The sequence below is a fragment of the Alternaria ventricosa genome, assembly GCF_023758065.1.
Source record: "Alternaria ventricosa strain BMP 2768 chromosome Unknown scaffold_5, whole genome shotgun sequence".
NCBI lineage: Eukaryota > Fungi > Ascomycota > Dothideomycetes > Pleosporales > Pleosporaceae > Alternaria > Alternaria ventricosa.
Window position 1 is genome coordinate 1,886,222 of NW_026055685.1, and position 22,986 is coordinate 1,909,207.

General features: G+C 52.3%; 7 protein-coding genes across 7 annotated transcripts; 4 read left to right on the forward strand and 3 right to left on the reverse strand.

The window, feature by feature from the left end:
* Positions 1–532: 532 nt before the first annotated feature.
* Positions 533–2,047, reverse strand: J4E93_003998 (uncharacterized protein; the record flags this gene model as incomplete). Its single annotated transcript, XM_049341928.1, has 1 exon — positions 533–2,047. One exon carries the CDS (start codon positions 2,045–2,047, stop codon positions 533–535), a length of 1,515 nt encoding a protein of 504 aa, XP_049201433.1.
* A 905-nt stretch (positions 2,048–2,952) lies between these two features.
* On the forward strand, positions 2,953–4,806 carry J4E93_003999 (uncharacterized protein; the record flags this gene model as incomplete). Its single annotated transcript, XM_049341929.1, has 3 exons — positions 2,953–3,381; positions 3,430–3,956; positions 4,008–4,806. The coding sequence occupies 3 exons, from the start codon at positions 2,953–2,955 to the stop codon at positions 4,804–4,806; spliced, it is 1,755 nt and encodes a 584-aa protein (XP_049201434.1).
* A 7,363-nt stretch (positions 4,807–12,169) lies between these two features.
* Positions 12,170–13,490, forward strand: J4E93_004000 (uncharacterized protein; the record flags this gene model as incomplete). Its single annotated transcript, XM_049341930.1, has 2 exons — positions 12,170–12,176; positions 12,379–13,490. 2 exons carry the CDS (start codon positions 12,170–12,172, stop codon positions 13,488–13,490), a joined length of 1,119 nt encoding a protein of 372 aa, XP_049201435.1.
* A 181-nt stretch (positions 13,491–13,671) lies between these two features.
* Positions 13,672–15,039, forward strand: J4E93_004001 (uncharacterized protein; the record flags this gene model as incomplete). Its single annotated transcript, XM_049341931.1, has 1 exon — positions 13,672–15,039. One exon carries the CDS (start codon positions 13,672–13,674, stop codon positions 15,037–15,039), a length of 1,368 nt encoding a protein of 455 aa, XP_049201436.1.
* Positions 15,040–15,465: 426 nt separating this feature from the next.
* On the forward strand, positions 15,466–16,932 carry J4E93_004002 (uncharacterized protein; the record flags this gene model as incomplete). Its single annotated transcript, XM_049341932.1, has 2 exons — positions 15,466–15,923; positions 15,981–16,932. 2 exons carry the CDS (start codon positions 15,466–15,468, stop codon positions 16,930–16,932), a joined length of 1,410 nt encoding a protein of 469 aa, XP_049201437.1.
* Positions 16,933–17,228: 296 nt separating this feature from the next.
* On the reverse strand, positions 17,229–19,271 carry J4E93_004003 (uncharacterized protein; the record flags this gene model as incomplete). The annotated part of the gene is made up of 2 exons (XM_049341933.1): positions 17,229–18,967; positions 19,076–19,271. The coding sequence occupies 2 exons, from the start codon at positions 19,269–19,271 to the stop codon at positions 17,229–17,231; spliced, it is 1,935 nt and encodes a 644-aa protein (XP_049201438.1).
* Positions 19,272–20,958: 1,687 nt separating this feature from the next.
* Positions 20,959–22,443, reverse strand: J4E93_004004 (uncharacterized protein; the record flags this gene model as incomplete). Its single annotated transcript, XM_049341934.1, has 1 exon — positions 20,959–22,443. One exon carries the CDS (start codon positions 22,441–22,443, stop codon positions 20,959–20,961), a length of 1,485 nt encoding a protein of 494 aa, XP_049201439.1.
* Between the last annotated feature and the right edge of the window lie 543 nt (positions 22,444–22,986).

Below are 22,986 nucleotides of genomic sequence, written 5' to 3' on the forward strand. Positions count from 1 at the left end.
ACGCGCGTAGACCTAGGTGTAAGCGCCGCAATCCTTCGCGACAAGACCTACGTCAGCTGGGAGGCACGGCATTACACTTTTTTTTCCTCTTCGAGAAGATTGTATTTCCGTGCCACCATCTTACGTCTTGGCTATCGAAACATGGAGTAGGCCTGTTACTGTAGTCATATCGAGTATCATTAAGACAAATTCTGGGGCCATTCGCAAGAAACGACGTTTCGCGGCTGGTGTCCGAAAATGGACGCCTCGCCGTCTTACTGTTCTTCTCCCGCGCGTTTCACTTTGAAACAAGTTTTACGAAAGATGGCTGAATGAAATGCCTTGGCCCCTCAGACTCCATGCCTGATCTCACATCTTTCGTATACTTTCGTTCCAGTTTAGAGCGTTGTTGACCTCATCGCCAATTCGGCGCGGCGTTCCATAGCTGCAGGGCGTTTTCGCTGACAGGAACGCAGGGCAATCAACAAAGGGATACACGCAAGGCACCGAAAGTCATGGAGAGCTATGTATGAAGAAACTTGCATTACGATGTCTACGGCGATCTCCCCGCATAATCCATCACTTGCGTCCACCGATTAGCATGAATGTGAGCTTCCACGCCCACACTTTCCACCTCGGCGCGCAAGCTCTCGCATCGGGCTTTCAAAGCTTCGTCGGCAGACCAATGACAAGACATGCGGATCTCCTTGAGGCAAGGTAACTGCTCGTCCTTTTTCTCAGCAAAGCCGTGAAACATGGTTTCGAGGGTTTGCTTGTGCTGTTGCGGTCTCCCCTCAAATACTTGAACCCCGTCGATTGTCTCTGACATGATTGTGGAGTTGGTGTCATCGTCATGGCTTTTCCACTCCTCTGATGTTAGGAACAACCGAGTGACCGAAGCGGGGACTAGGCCACACATCAGAAGATCGACATGAGACTGATCTGCAGGATCCGTTCCGAGATGGGCAGCGGATCTAATGACGCATGTCGCAAGGTCAAGAGGGATCTCTAACTTATGCAGACGCGGGAAGTCGCGCATGTTCGCTGTTCCAAGCGCGATTTTGCCGCTAAATTCGCGCTTTGTGATAGACAGCTCTTCGAGATGACTGCCAGCCTCCTTGCCGATAGTCGTAACGAGGTCGCAAATATCCCAAACTCGACTGAGTTGCTTGTCAGAGTGGGAGTAAACCAGCGTTTTCAGGCGCGGCGTGTAGCGCAGGAAGTGTTGCATAGCGGGAACATCGAGGTTGCAGCCGCGCAGATAGGCTATTTCCAGTGTTCCGCCCACAGGGGGTGGGATTGGTTGGCAAGGAGAAGAGGGCTCGCGAGCTTCAATGTCGGATATTGAAGTGGGGCCGTGGAAAGTATGGATGTTTGGAAGGGCCAGGAGCGGAGTAATCTTGTTCAAGACAAGACCTTGTCGCATTGCAAACGAGAACCCAGTCTTCAGAGTGGTGACTAGAGCGAGACTGGCATTGGTCGAAGTGGCGTTGGGTTGACGCGCGTGGTGGACGATGGCCTCAAAAAGCTTATCGGTTTCTTTGTCGTGAGTCCAGCGAAATGGAAGAACCACGGTCTTGACGTTGGGCAGCAGTGTTAGGAGAAACGACGAGGCAGCCTGAGTATATAGGTTGTCTTCCAGGCCTCGTTCATACTTTTCGAAGTAGTCCTGCCATTCGTTGCCTGACAAGTACTTCGAACTGGCAAATAAGTCGCGAACGGTCTCAGGACGATAGCCATCCCTTTCCATGATCCAGAGGCGTCCGCCAACAGGTAGCCGAAGGTCCGCCTTGAAGTCTGCATGCTCGATGTAGCGCGCAACAACTGGCTCTTCAGCGATTCGGGCTATGAGTTCAAACGGCGTCCTGATGGTGAGGGAAGGGTATTTGTCCTTGAGAAGATAATCGAAGTTGCGAAAGTGCGAGCGGAGTTCGTTGTGGTGCTTGAGCAAGGGCTTGCAAAGCGCGTGGAACTTGCGGCAGGACAGACATAGGCTCTCGAAACCCTCTGGAATCGTATGGTCGACGATGAGCGCGAGGAGTTCGTCTGCTAATTCCAGTAAAGCCATAGCGACGTTGTAGACGACTTCGTGAGAACAAGAATCCTGAAAACAATGGTACATGCAACGTCTAGTTACGAGGAGAATGCGATTTTGACTCAGCTTGGGGTCTGATTTTGGCCCGGGCTGACCATTGAAGGTGTACTCTTGAGGGACACAGTATGATTGCAATAGCCTTAGGGTAAGTCTAGTTAGGCGCACAGTATCAGGCGAGAGATTTGGGGTCCGCGATATGTATAGCAGACGTTGTCTCGGGCTGACGTCATGCCCCTGGGACAGACCCTGCTGAAGCCTTTAGCGACTAAGGAAGGGAGGCCATTGGACAGCCCTGCCTAGGCTTACCACCTCGCCAAGCCGGCCTCGCCCTATGCTTCAGGTTGATTCTGAACCGACTCCTACTCCTCCCCAAACCAACTTAACGGACAAGAAAAAGCGCCTTTGACTCAGACGGGGCGTTCACAATCCTGCTTTGCGACTGACAGTGATTCAGACTGGGGCCTTGTCTCTCCCTCAACCGATTCCTCTTCTCCACCATCGCTTCATCTTCGCCCCCGAAATACACAACTTTCCACTGTCTTCGTCATGTCTCCTTCGTATTCGTATTTTGATCACCAGCTTCTTCTAAGCAAAAGCCTCCATTGCAACAAGATGGGGCGGCCGTCTGCCCGCACCATGCGAGCCATGAGGAAGTCATTCTCGGAGATGCTATTTCCAGCATTCAATCTCAGCATGAGGGGGCTCAATGCGATCGTCAGCATTGGTACTTATCTCCATATCAGGGCTATAAAGAGGACATGTTTTGGCTCTCTTTTCAACACAAATCATCACAGCCAGTTTCTCACTGCTTCATCATCACCTCTATTATCGTTAACTCCTACTTCCTTCATCCGCTATCAATTTCCCTACTCTTCGCCATGCGCGCCAAGCGATCCTCTGCAATGCGGTTCCTACTATGTTCCTCAGTTGTCCTTACAGCGTCTGCAGCTGTGATCCGTACGCCTCTGCAACGGCGCCTAGAGGAATGCCAGCTAGACATCCAAGATGGAATGGCCGACGATCCCGACAGAGTCAATACGGACGGGACGGCCGGGATTGGTGCCGAGTTTGAGAGTCCGGACTTCCGCCTTACGAAGTCGGGATGTAGCGCAGACGATACAAACGCCGCAAAGAGAAAGGTCATTGCTGAACGAACAGGCACGAACTGGGAGCTCACTGCAGACTCTGTCAACGAACCTGGAGCACTCCAGGCTGAGTACATCATTGATGGTGTCAAGGTCAAAGTAGGCAGCACAGATGATGCGACCAACGGCGCAAAGGTCGCGGCAGCTATGGCTCAGGATCTCGTAGGCGCCGCCCAGCAGACCCGTGATGAATCTCGCTAACCACTTCAGATTGACTGGTACCCATGGAACGGAAAACTTGACTCACCTGCACGACAGGTCAACGTAGCCGAAAACAAGTGCAATAAGTGGACGATCATCACCCGCCAAAATAGGAAACCGGAGAAGATATCTTACCAGCCCCAAATCACCACGCCGATGCCATTAGAGGCACTGTACAGCCTTATGAAGGAACAATTCGATGAGAGCGAGCCAAATATCCTCAATGGGCTCGATCGTTTCCAAAACAAGAAGCTTGATTTCGTGACGAAGAATCACTTCCAGTCCAGCCCAGGCGGCATCGGTCCGGAAGCAGCCACGGATGACGTGCTGGCCTTTTGCACCCTGGTCCTATCGTACGCCAAAAACGCAAAGGATCCTCTCCAACCGGGTTCAAGTCCCAAGATCTTCACATCGTTCACGCCTCGAACGAATTTTAACGTGATGCTGTCGCATGTCAGCTCCAAGTTGGCATCAAAGGGGGACAAACTTTGGGATTTGTTCAACATCCTTGCGTGCTACCAGAGTGGCGGAACCGAGTAAGTTATGGCTTGACCTATAGATGGTTTGAGCAGTCTAACCAAACGTAGAATTGATACAGACGTATGTGGAGGTACCCCCGAAAGTCCCGAGCCTACCGACAACAAATTTGGCGACTACACTTTTGCTCAAGGCGATACCAAATGCAACATCCGTGACTGGATCCACGGTCTAGACCCAGAATCAGATGAAGACGATAAGCTCACCGAGTTCGACAGAGAAATCGACGGGTCTATTGGAAGACTAGGCAAAACTCAAGAAAAGATGTTCAATTCTGAGCGCTCTGTGCCTCTCTTCGAATTCCGCGATCTCAATACCCTCCAGACTGAAGGAATGGAGAAATTCATGGGCGATGTAGACCAGGCCATCCAAGACCTCCACAACAAGTTTCGAGAATCACCTACAAAGAAGGCCAGGCGTGGCGTCTGCGATGATTTCGAGCCAGAGCCGGAGCAAGAGCCAGAGCCGACTGGCCCAACCAAGCAGCTCGCAGTGCTCGGTGCCTATGTTCCAGGCGCCCCCACGATGGACTGGCTCTTCCTCGAAGCTGACTATGAGCAGGGTGTCGAGTGCCGCGAAGACTTCCTCCGGCCCTTTGAGACTGTACCGTGGGATGAGTCTGGCACAACGTACCCTGGCGGCACCAAAGAGCTCAATCTCGAGATTGACGGAGAGGTGTGCGAGTACCGCAATGACGGCGACGACCCGGGAGCGCTCTGGTGTGGCGAGAGGGTCATTGGCTGCGTGAACGATCCGGCCGACAAGGATCCCAACGATGTGAATGCGGAGAAGGGCGAGTACCAGTGCGGCGACTACACGCGACAGCCTGTGTTTGTCTGCCCTTGGTAGTTGCGCAGTACATGACTTTGTTCGGCATCTCTAGAACGTTCCGCACACGCGATATTGGGAGGCGTTCTTGGGTCTTTTGTATGGTAGTTCTGTCGCTCTCTTCGTATCTGTGTGTTGGTGTTAGTGTTTCGGTGGCTCAGGTGGTGCGAGATCGGGATCTGCGCTCGACGCTAGATTCCGGCGGCAGAAGATGGATCTCAACACCATCATGTCGGCACCACCTCACCTATTTTGTAGAATTATGTAGGATAAGAATCTTTTATCAAGGCTTGTTCTCCAAGCTTTGCGTTCATGCACTTTCTACATGACCATGCAGTCAGCTGACAAGGCTGAAAACGCCACGACGCGCGATTGCTGCACAGCCCCGCATCGCCTCAGCTGCCATGGACGATAACAAGATCTCGTCTGCCTAGAATGCATCCTCGCCTCATCAAAAACTCATCTAGATAAAAACTACCGGAAACTTCAACAGCCAAAGACGACGCGCGATGTACGAACGAGAGGCGACAACCATCGGAGAGCCTCATGAGGCACGACTGGAGCCACCAACGGAGCCCGCAACGTACAAGCACCAGCCACTTAGTCGTTCCCTAGACGAAATACGCCTGCTCAAGCTTCGCAAAGAGGGAAACGGCCCCGTACACTGCGAAGTTGAAATATTCCCGCTCGAGCAGGCCCCGGAATACATCGCGCTATCCTACCGGTGGGGCCCGCCATCGCCATCGCATGATATCTTCATCGGAGACCAGAGACTCGAGATCCGAGACATTTTGCACGCATGTTTGTTGGAGTTGCGAGAAGATGTGGATACATGGCTATGGATCGATCAAATCTGCATTGCGCAGGCGGATACAGCGGAGCGAAACCATCAGGTCGGCATGATGTCGCGTATCTACAGCACCGGCGCTTCTGTCATCATTTGGCTAGGTGACATGCCCCTACCAGGTCCAGGAGAAGTTGATCGCTTCAACGACCAGTACCTGGATGTGTCCGGCGCGGAACTATTGGAGAACACCTACTTCGCGAGATTGTGGATAGTGCAAGAGATTTTGCTAGCGAAAAAGGTTAGAATCTGTATTAATGGGAAACGTTGCATTACATGGAGCAAGATGCAAGCCGCGCGTCCATCATTCAACTCAGCATTGAGCCTCCAGATCAATCCCGCGCCCTTGTTTCTTCTAGAACTCACGAGAGGAGAGCCAAATGATAGTCGGTACATGCCGTTAATTGACTGTATCAGGAGCTTCAGTGATAGCGCGTGTGAGGACCTGAGAGACAAGGTGTATGGCTTGATTGGTGTCATGAGGGTAAAAGACAGGGTCACAGTTGATTACAACAAAACTGTACTGGAAGTATATGTGGACGTCATCAATGTTGCTGTTCGAAAGGGTACAATCTCATCATTCCGGCGCGATCCAGTGTTCTATCTTTGTGATCTAGGATCCCAAATGCAGCTTGGAGAGTCTCTCATGAAGGGTATAAGACCGCTCTTGAAGGATCGCTTTGGGAAGATGGCACAAGCAGCGGTGAATGCTGTAGGGTTCGACAAGGCAAATGGCGTACAGGAGCACGACTCTTGGTGGTGCGAGTACTATGGAGAGAAGTCATTTTATCGTTGCCCGCCAACGTAGACGTTTAGATCCCACACGGTCACCGGACATAGTTTGGAGGCCATCTGCAACCTGGCAGACCGGCACTATTGGACTGTAACAGCTGGATCGTTCGCGTTAGTAAATGACACTGGGACATTGCGCATTGCGACGATTTCGCTCGAGCAGTCCGTGTAACTCTGCTCTACACTCCACTGCCGAAGCGTCGTGGTGATACGTCAGAACACACCGTCCATCAATTCTAAAACGTCAAGATAAGACGGTCTCTGTGAATGGCGTTATATCCAGTTTCGGTCGACAATGTCCGTAAAGAAGCTGCGAGAATGTTGCGTAGGAGACTGGCGCGGTTAGTACGACTTCTTCTATCAACACTGTCTCACCTCAAGCTCTTAGAGCGTCACCTCATTAGTTATATGCGAAGAAAGAAAGCAAGCTTCTTCTTCAAGCAACTGGCAAGCCAGAAGTCTCAATGAAAAAGTGGTCGCGTCAGCCAGAGATAGTGCGATACTGGCGACACTGTGGTCCGGAGTATGAGCAAGCCCAGGGACCCAAGACCCAAGTACAAAAATAAGAATAATCTTGAAGTCACCGTAGTGACCTAGGAGATGTTAGCGCGATGCCGAAAAGGATAAGGTTGATAAGAGAATACTTACGTTTCAGAGATTAAACTGAAAAGAACAGATACTACACTTGATCTGAAGCGGGTGGGTCAGCAAAGGCGTTGCATGAGGTCGTAGAAGGGGGACGTACCTAAGCCAAAAGGCAAAGAGAGCTAAGGAGGGAAGAAGGGGACGGGCTGCGCGAGGTTGATATGGGCGCTGGGGGCTTGGCGCGCTAGCGGTCACATGATCGCTTGTTAGCGCCGCAAGCACGCTTTGGCCCAGTGAAGGTGGGTGACCATGGACCCTGCACCGACATTTTGCCGGCCGGGCGCAGCGGCGATGACGGCGGTGCCTTGAGGCGAGCAAGACGAGTTTGTCCTGAACGCACCCGCTCTCAGTATACTCCCCAAATGAGACGACTGCGACTGACACCTTCACTCGCAACAAGAACTCGGACGGGTCTCACCTGAAGCCCATATCAACTGCAGACTCACTCCGGCTTCAGATCCGCTGTCTTGATAGCTAACAAGATCGCTTTGATCCCGGTGGATGTCCTTCTACGTGCGCTACCCATCATTGCTTCCGAGTTCTCCACGCCGCTCCAAGGGTTAGAAACACCCTCGCATTCCAACAAGGATTCAGGAACCTGCAACGATCGTCCAGCTGGTATCCGCGAACACCAGGTTGACTGCTGCGTGACACCGTTGCAAGCTTGTACCACCGCTCCTCATTGGTACACGTCTCTGCTTATATGCATCATGCGGGAAGCTGAACGTGTCAATGGCCAAGTATTTTGCGCGCAAAGCCCCATGGCTGAGAGTTTGCGCAACTTTGCGCGTTCAAGGTAGGTGCTTGGACGTCTCGGCACATTTCTGGAAGTGATGCTCGCCTGGTCAATACAATTAGAGCCTTCTCGTCGACTTTAGGGCCTAAGATATCCGCGACCCCCACTTACCATCATCATGGAATCCTCATTTGATACACTTGACTTGCCGCGCAGTTCTACCGACGCGATAGCCCCTCCGGACTCCGATCATCTGGAGACCACACCCTCAAACTCGACCCTCTTCCGTTCCGGAGGCACACACTGGCGATGCGCGCACTGCGTAGAGAGCGTACTCTACTCGCTTGCTAACGGGCACGTCGAACATGTGCGCATGTGGACATGTTGTCAATGCGGCTTCGCTGAGAACCGTGCTTCACTATGAGCTGCATGCTCCATGTGCGACGCTACCAGCTTTCTTGACAACTACGCCTGTCACTACCCTTCCGTTCTGGATATTGCAACGGACGGCGCAATGAACGATATCGTGACCTACGAGGCTTCAGGAATGACACGTGTACATGTGGCAAAGATGGGAAGTTCTCTAGAACTGCATACAGCTGATGATCTGGTCTCTGCGGTTCAACAGAACTTGTCGTCATTTGCATCATTCTATGATGGCTGCCAGGAGGTGGAAGCTGTGGAGGTGTTTGACAGTCACGATGGCACGAGAACGCTGATGTCGATCGATGGTGAGAGAGTGCCTGGCCTCGGGGTTGATAGAGCGGACCTGGCTCATGGATGTCACATCAACTTGCCGGTAACATATGGTATTGACGAGCCTTCCACCGCAAATTCCCGCAACGATGCCGATATTGAAACGACCAGTTCATGCGGCGCGTCGTCATCAATAACCTCGGCCCTAACGAAGACGAGTTCAACGTCCTCCACACTCACCACCGTGACACAACGAGCCCTCGACAGCGGCTACGGCTCTCAAAGTAAGACATCTAGCGTAGACAAAGCATCACGCAAACGCGCAAACGAAGCCGACCACCAAATACCGCCCAAATTAGACACCATTACCAACGATACGAACCCACCGTCCCGCAAAAAGCCCCGACGCCGTCGTTGCGATACCACCAACCCCGGTCTCGCATGCCCTTTCCACGTACGCAATCCACAACGCTGTGAAAACGACTCTTGCGTCGGGCCAGGCTTCCTCGGTATCCACAGACTCAAACAACATCTGGAACGTGTGCACCTCTACTACACATGTGAACGATGCGGGGCTACATTCCAGGGAAGCGAAATTGGGAAACAAGACCTAGCTATGCATCAGCGCAATATCCAACCATGCCAGCTTCTGGAAAAGCCAAGCCCAGAGATCTCGACTCTAAGCCATGCGACACTCGAAGTGATGCGGTCCAAGAAAGGCGCAGCGGGGAAGTCGAAAGAGGAGCGATGGCGTGAGATCTACCGGCTCATATTCATAGACGCTGATGAGAAGGAGCTGAGAAGAGCTTGTGAGTTTTATGCCTCCCTATTATTGTATTGGCCTACTAACCGTGATTGGATGTCGGCACGCAAAGCGCAGTACCGGGATATCCAGATCGCGATTATAAGTTATCGCAATGCGAAGAGTTGCACAACACCTCTCGACAACTGCTTCGCGTGTTACCCGAACGATTGGACGCATCCATCAAGAGCCGCTTGCACGATGACAGGCTAGCCGCTATATGGCGTGAATTTGCAGATAACCAATTATACGACTTGGTAGAAACTCTCCTTGCCGACTTGTCTTCCCCAAGCCACACGATATATCGAGATAGAGCGTGTGACAAGACTGACGATCTGTCTTGGGTTGATTTGGTGGACTACAATAAACTGCAACAAGCATCACACTTGGCCCGCCACGATTTCGTAACTCGACCCTGCCAATTTTCCGAATTTCCTCTCCCAAATCCCTTTGGCGAAGGCGTAAAGTCTATCAAGCCTACACTGCATCATCCACCGACATCCAGTCTTCTCGAGGTTGAAACTCAGTGGCGTATTGGCGTCGCACCCGTGATCAAAGACATCATTGTAAAGGTCTTTACCCTCCCTGCTGAACGCAAGGCGTAACCTCTGCTGGAAGGCTGCAGCATAGAGGGTTTTGTAATCCTCGTTGTGGTGGCAATGAGTCCCTAAAAGCCTCCTGAGTTCCACTTCGTATCGCTCCTTCTCACACGCGATAGCCTTTTCCCACGGATCTGGATCCGGTGTGGTAGTCCTGGTGATGATACCATGCTCAGCCTTGACCACATTCGCGCGTATGCCTTCCTCCGCAATTTCGTAAAAAGATGTACCTGGATCCTGGTGCCGCCGTACATATCTCTCCTCCATGAACAGCGCATTCATCAACGCTTTCCAGTCGCATGTAACTCGGCAGCTGAAACGCCCGTCTTGCTCTTGTGCAGGAAACTTAAGGTCGAAAGCACGCGTCTCCGCACTACCGACGAAAGTATACCGGCCATCCGGCGCATCAAACCAGATGGCCTGTACAAGTTCTTCAAAGCCATAGCCAGCTGTCCACATAGCTACGTCACCGTACGCTTTGATCCACGTGGCATCGTGCTCCAACCTCCCACATGAGGCAGTATCTTGCCACAGGGTAGACCGTTCCTCCGGACGCGGCTGGCCTGGACGCAGAAGGAGAGAAAGCGTTGAAGATTTTGGGTCGATGGAATGTTCGTCTGTGGTAGCGATGAGATTTTTCTCTATCCGACCAAATTGAATGTGGGTCCACTCGATGTGAAGGATGGGAAGAAAGGTCGCTCGGAATGCGCGCTCGGCCTCTTTTCTCCAGGCTTGCGATACTTGACGGCATGTAACCCAGAGCACGAATGGGTCGTCTACGCTTTGGAGGACTTGGATGAACAACTCGTCCGGCAGGTGGGGCAGGCAGGTGCTGGCCATGTTTCACTCGATTGCAATACAACGAGAATGCCGTTGAGATTGAGATTGGATTTTGAGTCTGAAGACCGTGTGAGATACAACGCGCGATACTTGTAGATGAAGACTGCTGCCTGTTAAGCGAAATGCAACCTTGCAAGGATGTGCTTCTTGCCGTGTTGCGGTCTGTAGCGTCACGCATCATCAGCGCTAAATGAGAATGCAATCAGGCTTCTACAAAGCTTCGTAAATAGGCGGAAGATATTGCGAGCTTTGTTGCCAAAGCAAACGGCCGTGATAGCCGGAAGCTAGCGGGGAGATACCGTAGCATGCCCCGCACGCGGAATGTTTCTTTATTAAGAAACGTTAGAAACCTAAGAGGGCACTTGCGTCATACTGCTGAAATCCCATATGCTGTCTTACACAAGTTCTCCATCACGCCGAGTGTTCATACCACTGTACTACCGTGAGAACTTGTTGAATTCTTTCGTCTTGGCGGTTCCCTGTTCTTTCTGATCTCCCACCCACCTGAACTTCCAAAAATGGGTTTAATGTACCCTGTAGTTTGCGCCGCTCGGCTACCCGAAGAGGTCAGTGCGGTGTATCCTCCCCCTAGCCTCGGCTCAGCACTGACTTCAAGGGAGGGTTGCAGACTATAGATCGTTTCATCAAGGAAACTCGCGACGAGGTCGACTTGTGGACATTTGTTTTCGTGGACAGCATTGACGACTATTACGACGAGGCATCAGGAGTACCAGGACAAGACGGAAGCGACCCAAACTCTCCATTCATTGGAAAGACGCCCCAGGAATGTCATCAACTACTCTCGAAGCTTCGCGAGGATACAGAGTCGGAAATTTTCACGGATATTTTTGCCATCATGGACGAGAGATCAACAGAAGACAACACTGTACTGCTCGTGTGCGCAGAGAGGGACTTGGGCGGGGAGAACGAAGTCTTGGACCTGGCGACTGTCCGTGCTACCTTCAAGGCTGTACCTACCGCGCTGATGCTATATGAAACGGGGCACAGCAGTGTAAGGGAGGATGCGGAACGTGCTGCACGTGAAAAAGACAATGTTTTTCGTGGAAGGTAGTCTACTTACGCATAATGTGGACTAAACGGCATCGATCGTTTTGCAAGACCGGAAGAGCTATCTTCTAGCGATTGAGTGTATCAAGGCCGCAATACGTTTGGTCGTGCGGAGCGACGTGAGCTGCAGAGAGAGATGACTGACAAACCTCGTCGCGCTAAGTCACATGTCTTCGCGTTTAGCGTGAAACCTCAAATTAGCGTGTAAGCTTCCCCGCGTCTTCCCACTGACACACCAGCTTTCAAGTCCAGTTTCAATACTCAAGTCGAAGCAGATCTTGGTGCCATCATCGAAACGACAATACATTGATCCTCCGTCTCTTCCAACTTGCCAGGCAACTTTCTGACTTGCCGTACCCACGATGGCTAGTGCAACGTCGTCGACTCCATTCCGCTTCCGCGACCTCCCCGGAGAGGTAGGCCCCTTCAGATCCCCTCAATCTGCTTTGTGCTGACCTTGATGCCCCTTAGATACGCAACAAAATCTTTCGCATCGCACTATGCAGCTTCAGCCCGCCACCGACCACGATAACGATACAACCCTCGTCATTCCTCACCGCGACGCTTGCAGAACATCAGGTCGAGACCGCGATACTGCGTGTATCCAAAGAAACATACCGAGAGGCTTATAGTGTCATGGTCAAAACCAATCGCTTCGTAAAGGTCACATCGTCGCGAGGGCTTCCCGTGCGCCTTGCTATGGCAGGCCAAGCGGTCCGGATGATCGCCATCGACAGAGACATTGTTGACAGATTCAAAGGATACGTGCTTGGTGTGCACATTGGTTTCAAACTACCACGATTCGCTCGTTCCCCAGTTGAACCCGAGAGCCTACGTGAACCTGTCACCGCGATGATCCTTTACAGCGATCTGGACCGGTTTTGCAAGGCATTAAACGATGGGGACTTACATGACCCGGGGTTCAGCGAAAAGATCAAGATCTCAATCACCATGGCGCCTGTCTTAGACCTTGCGTCAAGTAACACACTATCACCCGACCTCAACGGTTTCTTTACCAAGAAGACGCAGGAAACACTGTTCATGCCGTTCATGGCCAATCTGTTTGGATACGGGGCCGTCGACATCAATGGCCATGTCGACAGTGCTCTGGCAGCTACCGTTCGTCAAAGTCTTGGGCAAGACAGATGTTTCAATCCGGCGGCTGTTCTCGCGGAGTTTGCGGCCGCGAAAGATCGCGGGTCACAACAGTTCAAAGACCGCCAATTTGAGGAGGCCGTCATTGGTTGGCAAGACGCCGTTTACGATATGGACCAGTCACGTGAGTCCAATTCCTGGCCAAATGTAGTTCGCAAGGGAGGTGATGCATTTGTTGCGGAAATGGCTGCGCTATACTTTCTGATGCAGCTCAACATCGCCCACATTCAGATCGCCAATATGCAGAAGAACGCGTTTGGCGCCGAGCTATTGGCCGATGGCGCGCTGAACTCTGCAACTCGGTCGTTGAAGCCAGGCTTCTGGAAACCTGGTTACAAGTACAGACCTTCGCCTCAGCAGTTCGCCAAGCTGCGCTATCGGTACGCAATGTTCATGAGGCTGGAAGGAAACCCACAGAATGCGAATCGCGCTTTAAGCTTCATCGATAAAGCTCTTGTGTCACAGCCGGGTGACGGTGTACTTCTGAGAGAGCGTGAGAACATACTGGGGTGGATACAACGGCTCTGATTCCGCATTTAGCAGTCTCTGAAATGATCTGAAATGCCTTTCACAATCTGCTATACTGGTGCCTGGGGAAGCTAGGACCTCTTGGCTCGTGCTCGGGAGCCCGCCACAGACGACCCCAAATTGATATTACCTGTCGTTCTTTCTTCCGTTCTCTCCTCGCTTCTCCGCCGGAACTGATATCATGAAGTTCCGCAAGCACGCCCGCCGTCTCAAGCGGTGCGCAAAAGCCATGGTAACCAATTCGACTCAGCCCTTCCGCTTCATGGACTTACCCGGAGAACTGCGCAATCAAGTCTACACCCTGTTGCTATGTTCGTTCGGACCTCCTGTCGAGCAGACAGTCAGAAAACTCGGCGTGCCTATTGCATCTGCTGGCCACCGCGCAGAGACAGCCATCCTTCTCACCAGTCGTCAAGTTTATCTTGAAGCCTACGACGTCATGGTGAAGGCGAACCGTTTCGTCCTTGTCCGCGCATTCCCGCCTATACCAGTCATGGACATCATCCGGCAGAGTGTTGTAACGGTCATCACACACAACGATCTGCATATCTCTCAGTTCAAAGGCCACATCCTCTCAGTCACATTGTCGATGCCAGCGCCTTCGCATGAGCCGCCCATGAGCGTCATGCTCCTCGCCAGAGATCTGCCATCGTTCTGTGAGAAAATCAATCGATGCACTCTTAACAACACTCTCATAGTCGATGTGGATGTCGCACCTCTGCTCGGCGAGCACACTTCACTTTACAAAGACTCGTTCGACGCCTTTGTCTCGGAAGAGATACAACTCAGTCTACTCGCTCCATTCAAGACCCACATGCGAGGCTTGAAGAACGTCCGTGTACATGGTCGCGTGTCGCCCGGGCTTGCGATTGCGACGGCGGAGGACATGTGCCAGAAGGAATGGTCGGATCCTACTGAACTGCTTCACCAACTCCAAAGCCTTAAGAAACACGCAGATGCGAAGTGGCAAGATGGCTCCCGCATGGAAGGATCAAGCGTGTGGTCTGCGTGTTCGACAGAGATCGGCCGTATCCGCGCGTCGTCATCCTGGAGCAACCTCGTCTTGTTGGGAGGGGATTCATTCGTCGATGCGATGATTGAACTAAGGTTCTCATGCTGCCTGAACCATGCCTATGCTATACTAGCGATGTTCAGCGTTGCGATGGAGGATGGTAAAGTTGGAAGGCTTAGAACCACCTTTGGCAGCATGTCGTCGCGTACCTTTACTGCCGCTCACGAATGCATGGAGACAAGTTTTTGGCAGGAAGGTCGCACATGGAGCCCGTCATGGGCTCGTTACTCGAAGCTTCTTTACCGACAAGCGCTGGTCTATCTCCTACACGGTAGTATCGGAAACGCGGACGGAGCGCTCACTATAGTCGAATGTGCCCTCGAACGCTCGCCTAACGACACACCTTTCCTGGAATTACGTGGCACCATACTCCGATGGATCGCTTCTGGCTGCGACTTCGATGCCGATCGGGCTTCAGTTCGCATTCATATGTCTGACAGCGGCGACATTACAGTCGACATGATGACCAACATGTAACGTACATACTGTCTACTAGAGCTGCGACCGCGTTCCCGCTCTGGCTTGTGAGACGCGTTGGCGTATGTGGTATCGTGTCTACGGCGGTATGCCACTTGAAGTAGACACATATATGTAGGATTCAAATCTTGGTCACTGTTCTCGCTTCAAGTTGATGTGATATTTTCTCGTCTTTGTCTAGTCCATCTGCCGATCCTGCACCGGGGCATGCGGTGCTTCGAATCTTCGTAACCGCATTCACCTGCAATGGCTGATGCAATGCGGTTCGTTGTTAACATGGTGACGTAGCATCGACTCACTTAATGTCTTCCTCCCTTCACCGTGCAGCTTAGGCAGTCCCCGCTGCGTCACCGCCACGCTCGGACTCCGAGTTTGTTTACTACGCGCTAAGCCAACTTGAGCGCACGTGGGAAACCAAAATACAGAATGTCTCCCGCCTTCACCTCCCGTCCTCCTCACGTCAAATCCTCACTCGACCCCGACACAATTGTCGCGACGACGGCTTCCACAGTCAACGCCAATATGGCTACCGCCGAGACCGATGCGCCCTTCCGCTTCATGGACCTTCCCGGAGAGCTCAGAAACAAAGTGTATACTTTGCTGCTCTGCTCGTTCGGACCCGCCCCAGATCCGGTCCAGGAAATCCCCCCAAACCTGCTTAGCAAGGGAAGCTTTGAGCCTGAACTTGTCTCCGCTCAGCACTGCAACGACTCTGCTATTCTTCGTGTAAACAGTCAGATTCATCGCGAAGCCTACGACGTCATGGTCAAGACCAACAGGTTCGTTCGGATCACCTCACCCGGTAACTTCTCTCTCCACGATGTTATCGCTGGTAGAAACATCCCGGTTGTTGCGAGTGGACAACTTGCAGCGGAGTTCAATGAGTAAGTCCAACTCGACCGCCTGTTTCACTGACTGCACCTTCTAACACCCGATTGCAGACAACTTGTCGATATTACTATACCTTCCCCGGGTCTGAAGTTCAACGGGTACGCAGACGGCGATCAGCCAGTAGGTAGCGTTCGACCAACAAGTTTAGCCATTCTGAGCTGTTATCTTCAAAAGCTCTGCAACAGCTTCGAGATGGCGAAAACCATTCTGCCAGGGCTCGCCAACACTGCGACTTTCGTCATAACTATAGCTCCGATGCTCACTCAAAAAGGCCCATGGTACCAAGATGATCTGACGGACTTCTTTTCTGAGACTACTCAGATGGACTTGCTCCGACCACTGGCTACCATGCGAGGCATCAAAGACGTCGAAATCCATGGTCTTGTCGCACCCGAAATGGCAACGGAACTAAAAGACTTGATGATGTCGGGGAAATGGAATGATCCACGCAGTGTCATCGAGTTCTTGAAGGGGACCAAAGACTATGGTGCCCAATTCTATCGTGAGGGTCTGCTGATGGAAGCGTTCTCCACTTGGCGAAGCAGCATGCATGAGATCGATCGCTTGCGCGAGGGCATCACCTGGGAAAAGCTCATCAAGGTTGGCGGAGAACCTTGGATTGACCAAATTGCTGCGCTGCAGTGCTCACTTGGACTCAATTCAGCACTGGCCATGATCATGATCTGGGGCCTCGACCCGACGAACGTTGCCATGCCACCGAAAGCTGGAGAAGTCCACAGGAATCTCGCCCTGGTCGGCCTTTCCGCATCTGCTAAGTGTGATGAGCCGGGATATTGGAAAGAGGGGTATACATGGGTATGCCCTCCAGTGCTCAAGGCGAAGATCATGTACCGTCATGCTTTGTGTATTCGGATTTGGAACGAGAGATCGCAGGCTGTCATTGCTCTGGGACTCATAGGGGGAGCTATGTCACTTGTACCGAACGACCCTGTCGTCCGCAAAGAGGCGGAGGCAATCGTGATATGGGCACGTAGTATGTGAGAGAGTTGTTAGTATCTCTGGAGCGCGTGGTAGCTTACTGTACGCTGGATTGAATGGCTACGCGCTCGATCGGATGGCTACGAGAGTTTGAGTTGGCGAAAGTTTTCATTCGAGCGACCTGAACGTATGGTCGTCGGAGGATTGGAGTGGCTCTTCGGCCGTGGATAAAAGGGTGCACACATGGAAACCAATACCGCAGCTGACGAGGTATGCGCATAGGGGAAGCATTTGGTGGAGAAAACAATGCATATTTCCTCTTACAGTCTATTCGTTATGTTCTCTCACATCCATGCACATCAATACATCGCATCACCCCAGTCTTCCCTAATCATCTCACTACCCTTCTCAGCCACCATATAAATACTCGCCAAGATATTAGCATCCGGAAGTACCGGTACAATACTGCAATCAACAACTCTCAGTCCATCAACACCATACACCCTCAACCTACTATCCACAACACCGCCATCTTCCTGCGGCAGCATCTGGTTCGTACCGGTAGCATGCCAGTTGGGAATGGTATTCGCCTTGATATACTCGAGGATAGCTTCGTCGTCATCATCAGCGACAGCCGGACCTGGGCTGACTTCACCAGAATTCGGGCCGATAGTGAAGCGCGACAAGGCCGGGTGGCGGAGGATAGCGCGGAGGTACTTGAATGAAGCAATACCGATGGCGCTGTCGGTGGGGTCGGCATAGTAGTTGCTGTTGATGAGGGGGCTGTCGGACATGGAGGCACTGCGCAGGCTGACTGTACCGCGGGAGAGCTGGACCATGCTTGATGCGGTGACCGAGATGTAGGAGTCGTTTGATAATGGGGCCCAGTATGGTGTTGGTATCCATGGGTACCACACGCTCTCGAAGAGGTACTCGATGTGAGTCTGGTTCGCCAGACCAGCGTCGATGACAGCCTGAGCGCCGATATCGCGTAGTTGCTGCTCACTGAGCTTTTGGAAGCCGTTTGTGACACCAGAAGGAGCAGTGTATTGGCCGGTGAGGTTTTGATAGAAAGCTTCCTGAGCAGCGCGCAGATTCTGGGGCGTGCGGGACATATCCGTGGTGGAAGCGTTATCCTGGGCACGCGCCATGATACTGAAGACTGAGTGGTCGTTGAGATGGTGGCCGACGTTCTCGTTGACGACAACGGGCGTAATGCCAACCTTCTCGAGCTCGTCGGCCGGACCAATACCTGAGACCATGAGGAGCTGCGGTGAGTGGAAAGCACCCATGCTGACGATGACTTCATTTCGCGCTCTTGCTTGGCTTACGAAACCAGTGATTTGGTTGATGTAGCTGACACCAATGGCACGCGGCTTGCTAGTGGAGTTCGTCGACGATGGCTTGCTCATGACGATACCGGTGACAGGAGCGTCATGTAGCACCTTGAGGTTCGTTCGGTTGCGAGCTTGCTGATAGAAGCTGTCGTAGCTGGAGCTCCTTCGCAGCATGCTGTCCATCGTCGTTGTTCCATGCTTGACACCTTCGCCGTTTCCTAGGTTGAGATCCTCGACAATGGGGATGTCGGCAGCTTCGCTGCAAGCAACGACGAATCCTTCCGTAGACGGTGGAACGTATCCCTGAAAGCCAAGTTGAAGTGGCCCGTCGCTATAAGCATCTTCATTGAACGTCTTGTACTCTTGGCTGAACGCGGAAAGCTCCGCCGTCGAGGTGGGCGCATTCAACTTCGTACTCTTCTTGAAGACACGGTAGACATCGTTCCAGCTCCATCCAGGGTTACCCAATTTGGCCCAATGATCGTATACGCTGGCTGAGCCTCGCGCGTAGTAAAGACCGTTGGTCGTGCTCGAGCCACCGAGAGTTCGTCCGCGGAGATACTGAAGGGTGCGGTTGTTCAGATGCTCTTGCGGTGTGGTAAGCAGACCCCAGTCGATAACGCTGCCTTTGATAAACTGGTTGCCGCCAGGCGATTCGTATGCCAGAACCTGTTCCGGACTGGGCCCGGCTTCGAGAACTAGCACGGAGAAGTAACCAGACTCAGTAAGGCGATTAGCCAGGACAAGACCAGCTGTTCCTCCTGCTTGGTGTTAGTAAAGTCTTTGAAATGATCCAACCTTGTGGACAGGGTCCACGGGTATGATCTGTTTGCCGATGATCTCCCGTGGCGAACAAGGAGTTGACGTACCACCTGCGACGATGAAGTCGTACTCTTCGTTGAACACTGGTTCTTCGGTTTGACCTCCCTGAGAAGGAAGATCTCCTGGGCCTTGACGTTTCGCGAATTGAGAGTTGTGCAAATTGTACGTTGGCCAAGCAGAGGCCATAGACGAAAACGAAAGCAAGGCATATGTAGATGCCTTGGCGGCTGTGAGGTACCGCATGTTGAAGCTTTTCTTGTTTTTTCTCTGGTGTGATCACTACAGACAGTCGCAATACTGTTCGAGAAGATCAGCCCAGAATAGAGCGATCGGGCTATCCGGTACTGAGATGAGCAGAAGGTACAGCGGATGTGATGAGAGTGAGTACATCTCTTTATATCATGTCCATTGTACTGCCACCGGAAGCTGAACCAAGGCAGCGGAAGCCAAGACCTTGGGTATAGACTTTCTGCGCCTTGGTAAAAGCCGTCTCATGCTGAAAAGAACAAGTCAAAGTAACCCAAGACTTGCTGTCAGCCACGCCGTGATTTCCGGCTGACTCCGAGAAAACCGGTGATGCTCGCCTTTCATGTCTTACAGAGTTTCTAAATAAGCTTGGAGCTGTTTATGATGAATCCTGGATCCCGGTCCAGTGCAAGAGTGGTATAAGATCCGGTGGGTGGTGTAGGATCAAGGCTGCTTTGCTTACGCGAGCAGAGGACGACAAGATGGCGAAAAAGCACGTGGAGCATGGCGATGTACTTTGCCACAGTCTTGGTACCACCAAGACTTGACAAATGAAGGCGATCTGTGGCACCGCGTGAGAATGCGTGGGCATCCTCGTAAAGTGGAAGGCTATGTCTAGCCAAGGCAGAATCGTCATTGCCGAGCCTGGGGTAACGCGAGATCACGGTCCATCGTCGATCTACGTACTCCGATGTAAGCACGCCCAGCGCGTCGGGCCGGAGCTTACAGGTGTATGTACATTGTTGATAATGCCAATGATAGGTGCCAATGCGACGGCTCGTAGAGCGCTTTTCGGAAGTGCGGGGAAGCTAAGCCACAGTGAAATCGACCGGTGGAGGACGACGCGGGCTTTGTCGGTACATGCAAGAGTATCCAGCCACCCAGGAGGACCTGCGCGTATGAAGAAGGTTTTTTGGGGTCACCGAACACGTTGCGCGCTGTCATCTGCCGGATATGATCTTCGTGTTGAGGTTTGGGTGCCGCTGAACCCGTATTTTGGCAGGTGCGTCTAGCTACTGGCTAGTGTAGTAGTCACTGGAGCCTCCTCTGCTGACGAAGTAGAAGCTCTGCAAAGGCCAATCCATCGAGCTTGGTCAAGGAGATGACGGCATGTTTTGTTGAGGTGGGGCATTGTCATCCAGGTATCGCCCGTTGAAAGCATACATGGATACCCAGGGAGACGCTGCTCATCGCAATATCCTTGAGGACCTTGATTTGGGTGAACTCCGATGCATGACGAAGAGCTGATACGCTCGATCTGAACAGAAGTCGCGAGATTTTGATGCGCATATGCCGGAGGCACGTGGTAACGGTGAAAGCGGAGATGGAAGGATGAAGAGGGGTGTCGCGTCGGACGCGTCCAGCTCACAAGCAAGCCACGTTGATGACATAAGCAAGCCCCACATGATCTGACCGGCGCTGCGTATGTCAACGTTTGTCGCGATACCAACGAGAGTTCCATCCTGCGAGGCTTATCATATTGCAGGTATCACCATCGTCCACTCATTGATATCCAAACCTTCTTGTAGCCATAGGAGCATTCTTACATTGTTAGCCTTTAGCTCCTACACTTCTCGCATCATTGCGATCGCCGGATCTAAACATCGCACCTAGTGGCACAAACTTTGAGCCATGAAGAGTGGATTTATGTGGTAAGGGACATGATGTTCAATATTGCATTCCTTCAAGGATTATAATTATACACCTGGGCATGATCTGGCTTTGACGCCTCTACCTTAGCACGCGCATCCGCACTCTTTTTACTCTCTCTAAGCATCTTCTCCAAATACTCAAACAAGATATTCTCCTTCCTGATTGGATCTTTCAGCTTCTTCCAGTCCTGAGTCATGGCGCGCTCTGCTTTGTAAACATCCCTACGATCCTGCCATTCCAATCGGTTCCAATCACGGAAATCGCTCTTCTCTCGACCCCGCCAGGCAACCCTCTGGTTTGCTTTATACGCATTCTCATTTCGAGCAAAGTCTTGCTTTAGCCTCTTGAACTGGCGTTGCTGTCCTTCTCGCTCTACGCGTTTCGCCTCAGCTCCTTTGTCCTCTTCCGCGGGACGTTTGCGTTTAGGGGTCGTATCAGCGGTGTGCGCCTTTACATATCGGTCTAGCAGCCATGGGCTGAGTGCAACGTCCGTGATGGACTTGCTGAGCTGTTCTTCATCATTGGAGGCTGCAAGCGCGCGGCGAAGTCGTGTTGATGATAGTGGTTCCTCTTTGTAGCCGAGAAACCAGACACCGCCTGTCATACCGAAGAAGCGTGTGGGCACATAACGCAGCCATTCGGTAGATGGTCCTGTAGAGTGGTGACACATTCGGGTCTGTCCAAGACGCCAGATACCTGTGCGTAGTCGATCCTTGATCATCTGGAGCCGCTCGTCACCTGGATAAAGATTAGCTGTGGTCGTGCAAGGCAATACATCGTACGTACGGTCGCCCGGAAGGTTCGTCATTGCGCGCGGAAACAGCATTGATAACTTCTGCTCCAGCCACCTCACGTCACCGCCCGCTCCCAACTGTTGGATGAACAGTTCTTCGAGTGTTTCTGTGCGCCAGTCGTTATAAGCTGCCAATTTGCCTAGTCCCGTTTCCGTCTCCATGCGTAGGCTGGTGCGTTCAGGGTCCCCGGTACCAACGACTATAGTAGGCCCCCAGTATCCGGGGGACCCATATCTCCAATCGACGTGATCAGGTCCAACTAAAGTGATGAACTGTATGTTGAAGCCATCTGCTGCGGCCTCTGATATGAGTCGGTCCTTGAATGCTTCGGAGCCTGGCTCACCACGTGGGTGACACCAGTGCCAGCCACCATAGAGACCACTAGTGTTTATGAGGTTGATACGTTGTTGTAGGGTAAGAACTAGGTCCTTTGAGCCCGACTTTCCGCGTCTGTACTTTGAGGCTACGGAGTGGTCGTCCAAAGGGAAGATGATGGCGGCTATCAGGTGCATACCCTCCCCACCTCGAAAGAAGGCGTGGCATAATGTTTCCTTGTGTCCTTGATGAGGCGGATTGAAGCAGCCCCTGAAGGTCAAGATGTAGTTGATCCTCCCCTTGATCAAGTATGGCGGTGGCATGTGAATGCTGGGCCTGAATATGGTGGCCGTGGGATCTGCTAAGGCACGCTTGATATACCCATCCAGGGGAGCAGTTGAGCTCATGACTATGGGTGAGTGCTTGGAACCAGTCGGTGTAGGTTGTCAAATCCTGTAGTGGGCAGTACTTCTATCCTCTCAGGGTGCTGTTGCTGTGAAGAATATTGATTGCTCCATCGAGTCTCCACCATGGAGAGCCATGGCCCGAGAGGCAGCTGCGACAAGCACTTTCACCCGTGTGGTTCTACACATTCATTCATTGTAGGTTGAATGCGAATGCGGGTACGCTTTGCTGACGGTCGAGCGAAGTCCTGGTCACCTGCCACACGAACGATCATTCAACAGGTAGGACTGTTGTAGATACATGCGAGACTATGTCGCATCTTCCATCACGCCCATCGCGCAGTTGAGCGCGGAAGGACTCGTACTCATTGGATTCACGTGCCGCCTGTTCGAAGAGCATGGCACAAGCCATCTCGGTTCCAACACTTGAGCTCATCAGTCTTTGATGCTCTACGTGCTGTTGGCGACTTCATTGAATATGCGACCAAATTTCACAGGTCGTCAGTCCCATAGCTACGCCTCCGATCTAATGATCCATGCTCTAGA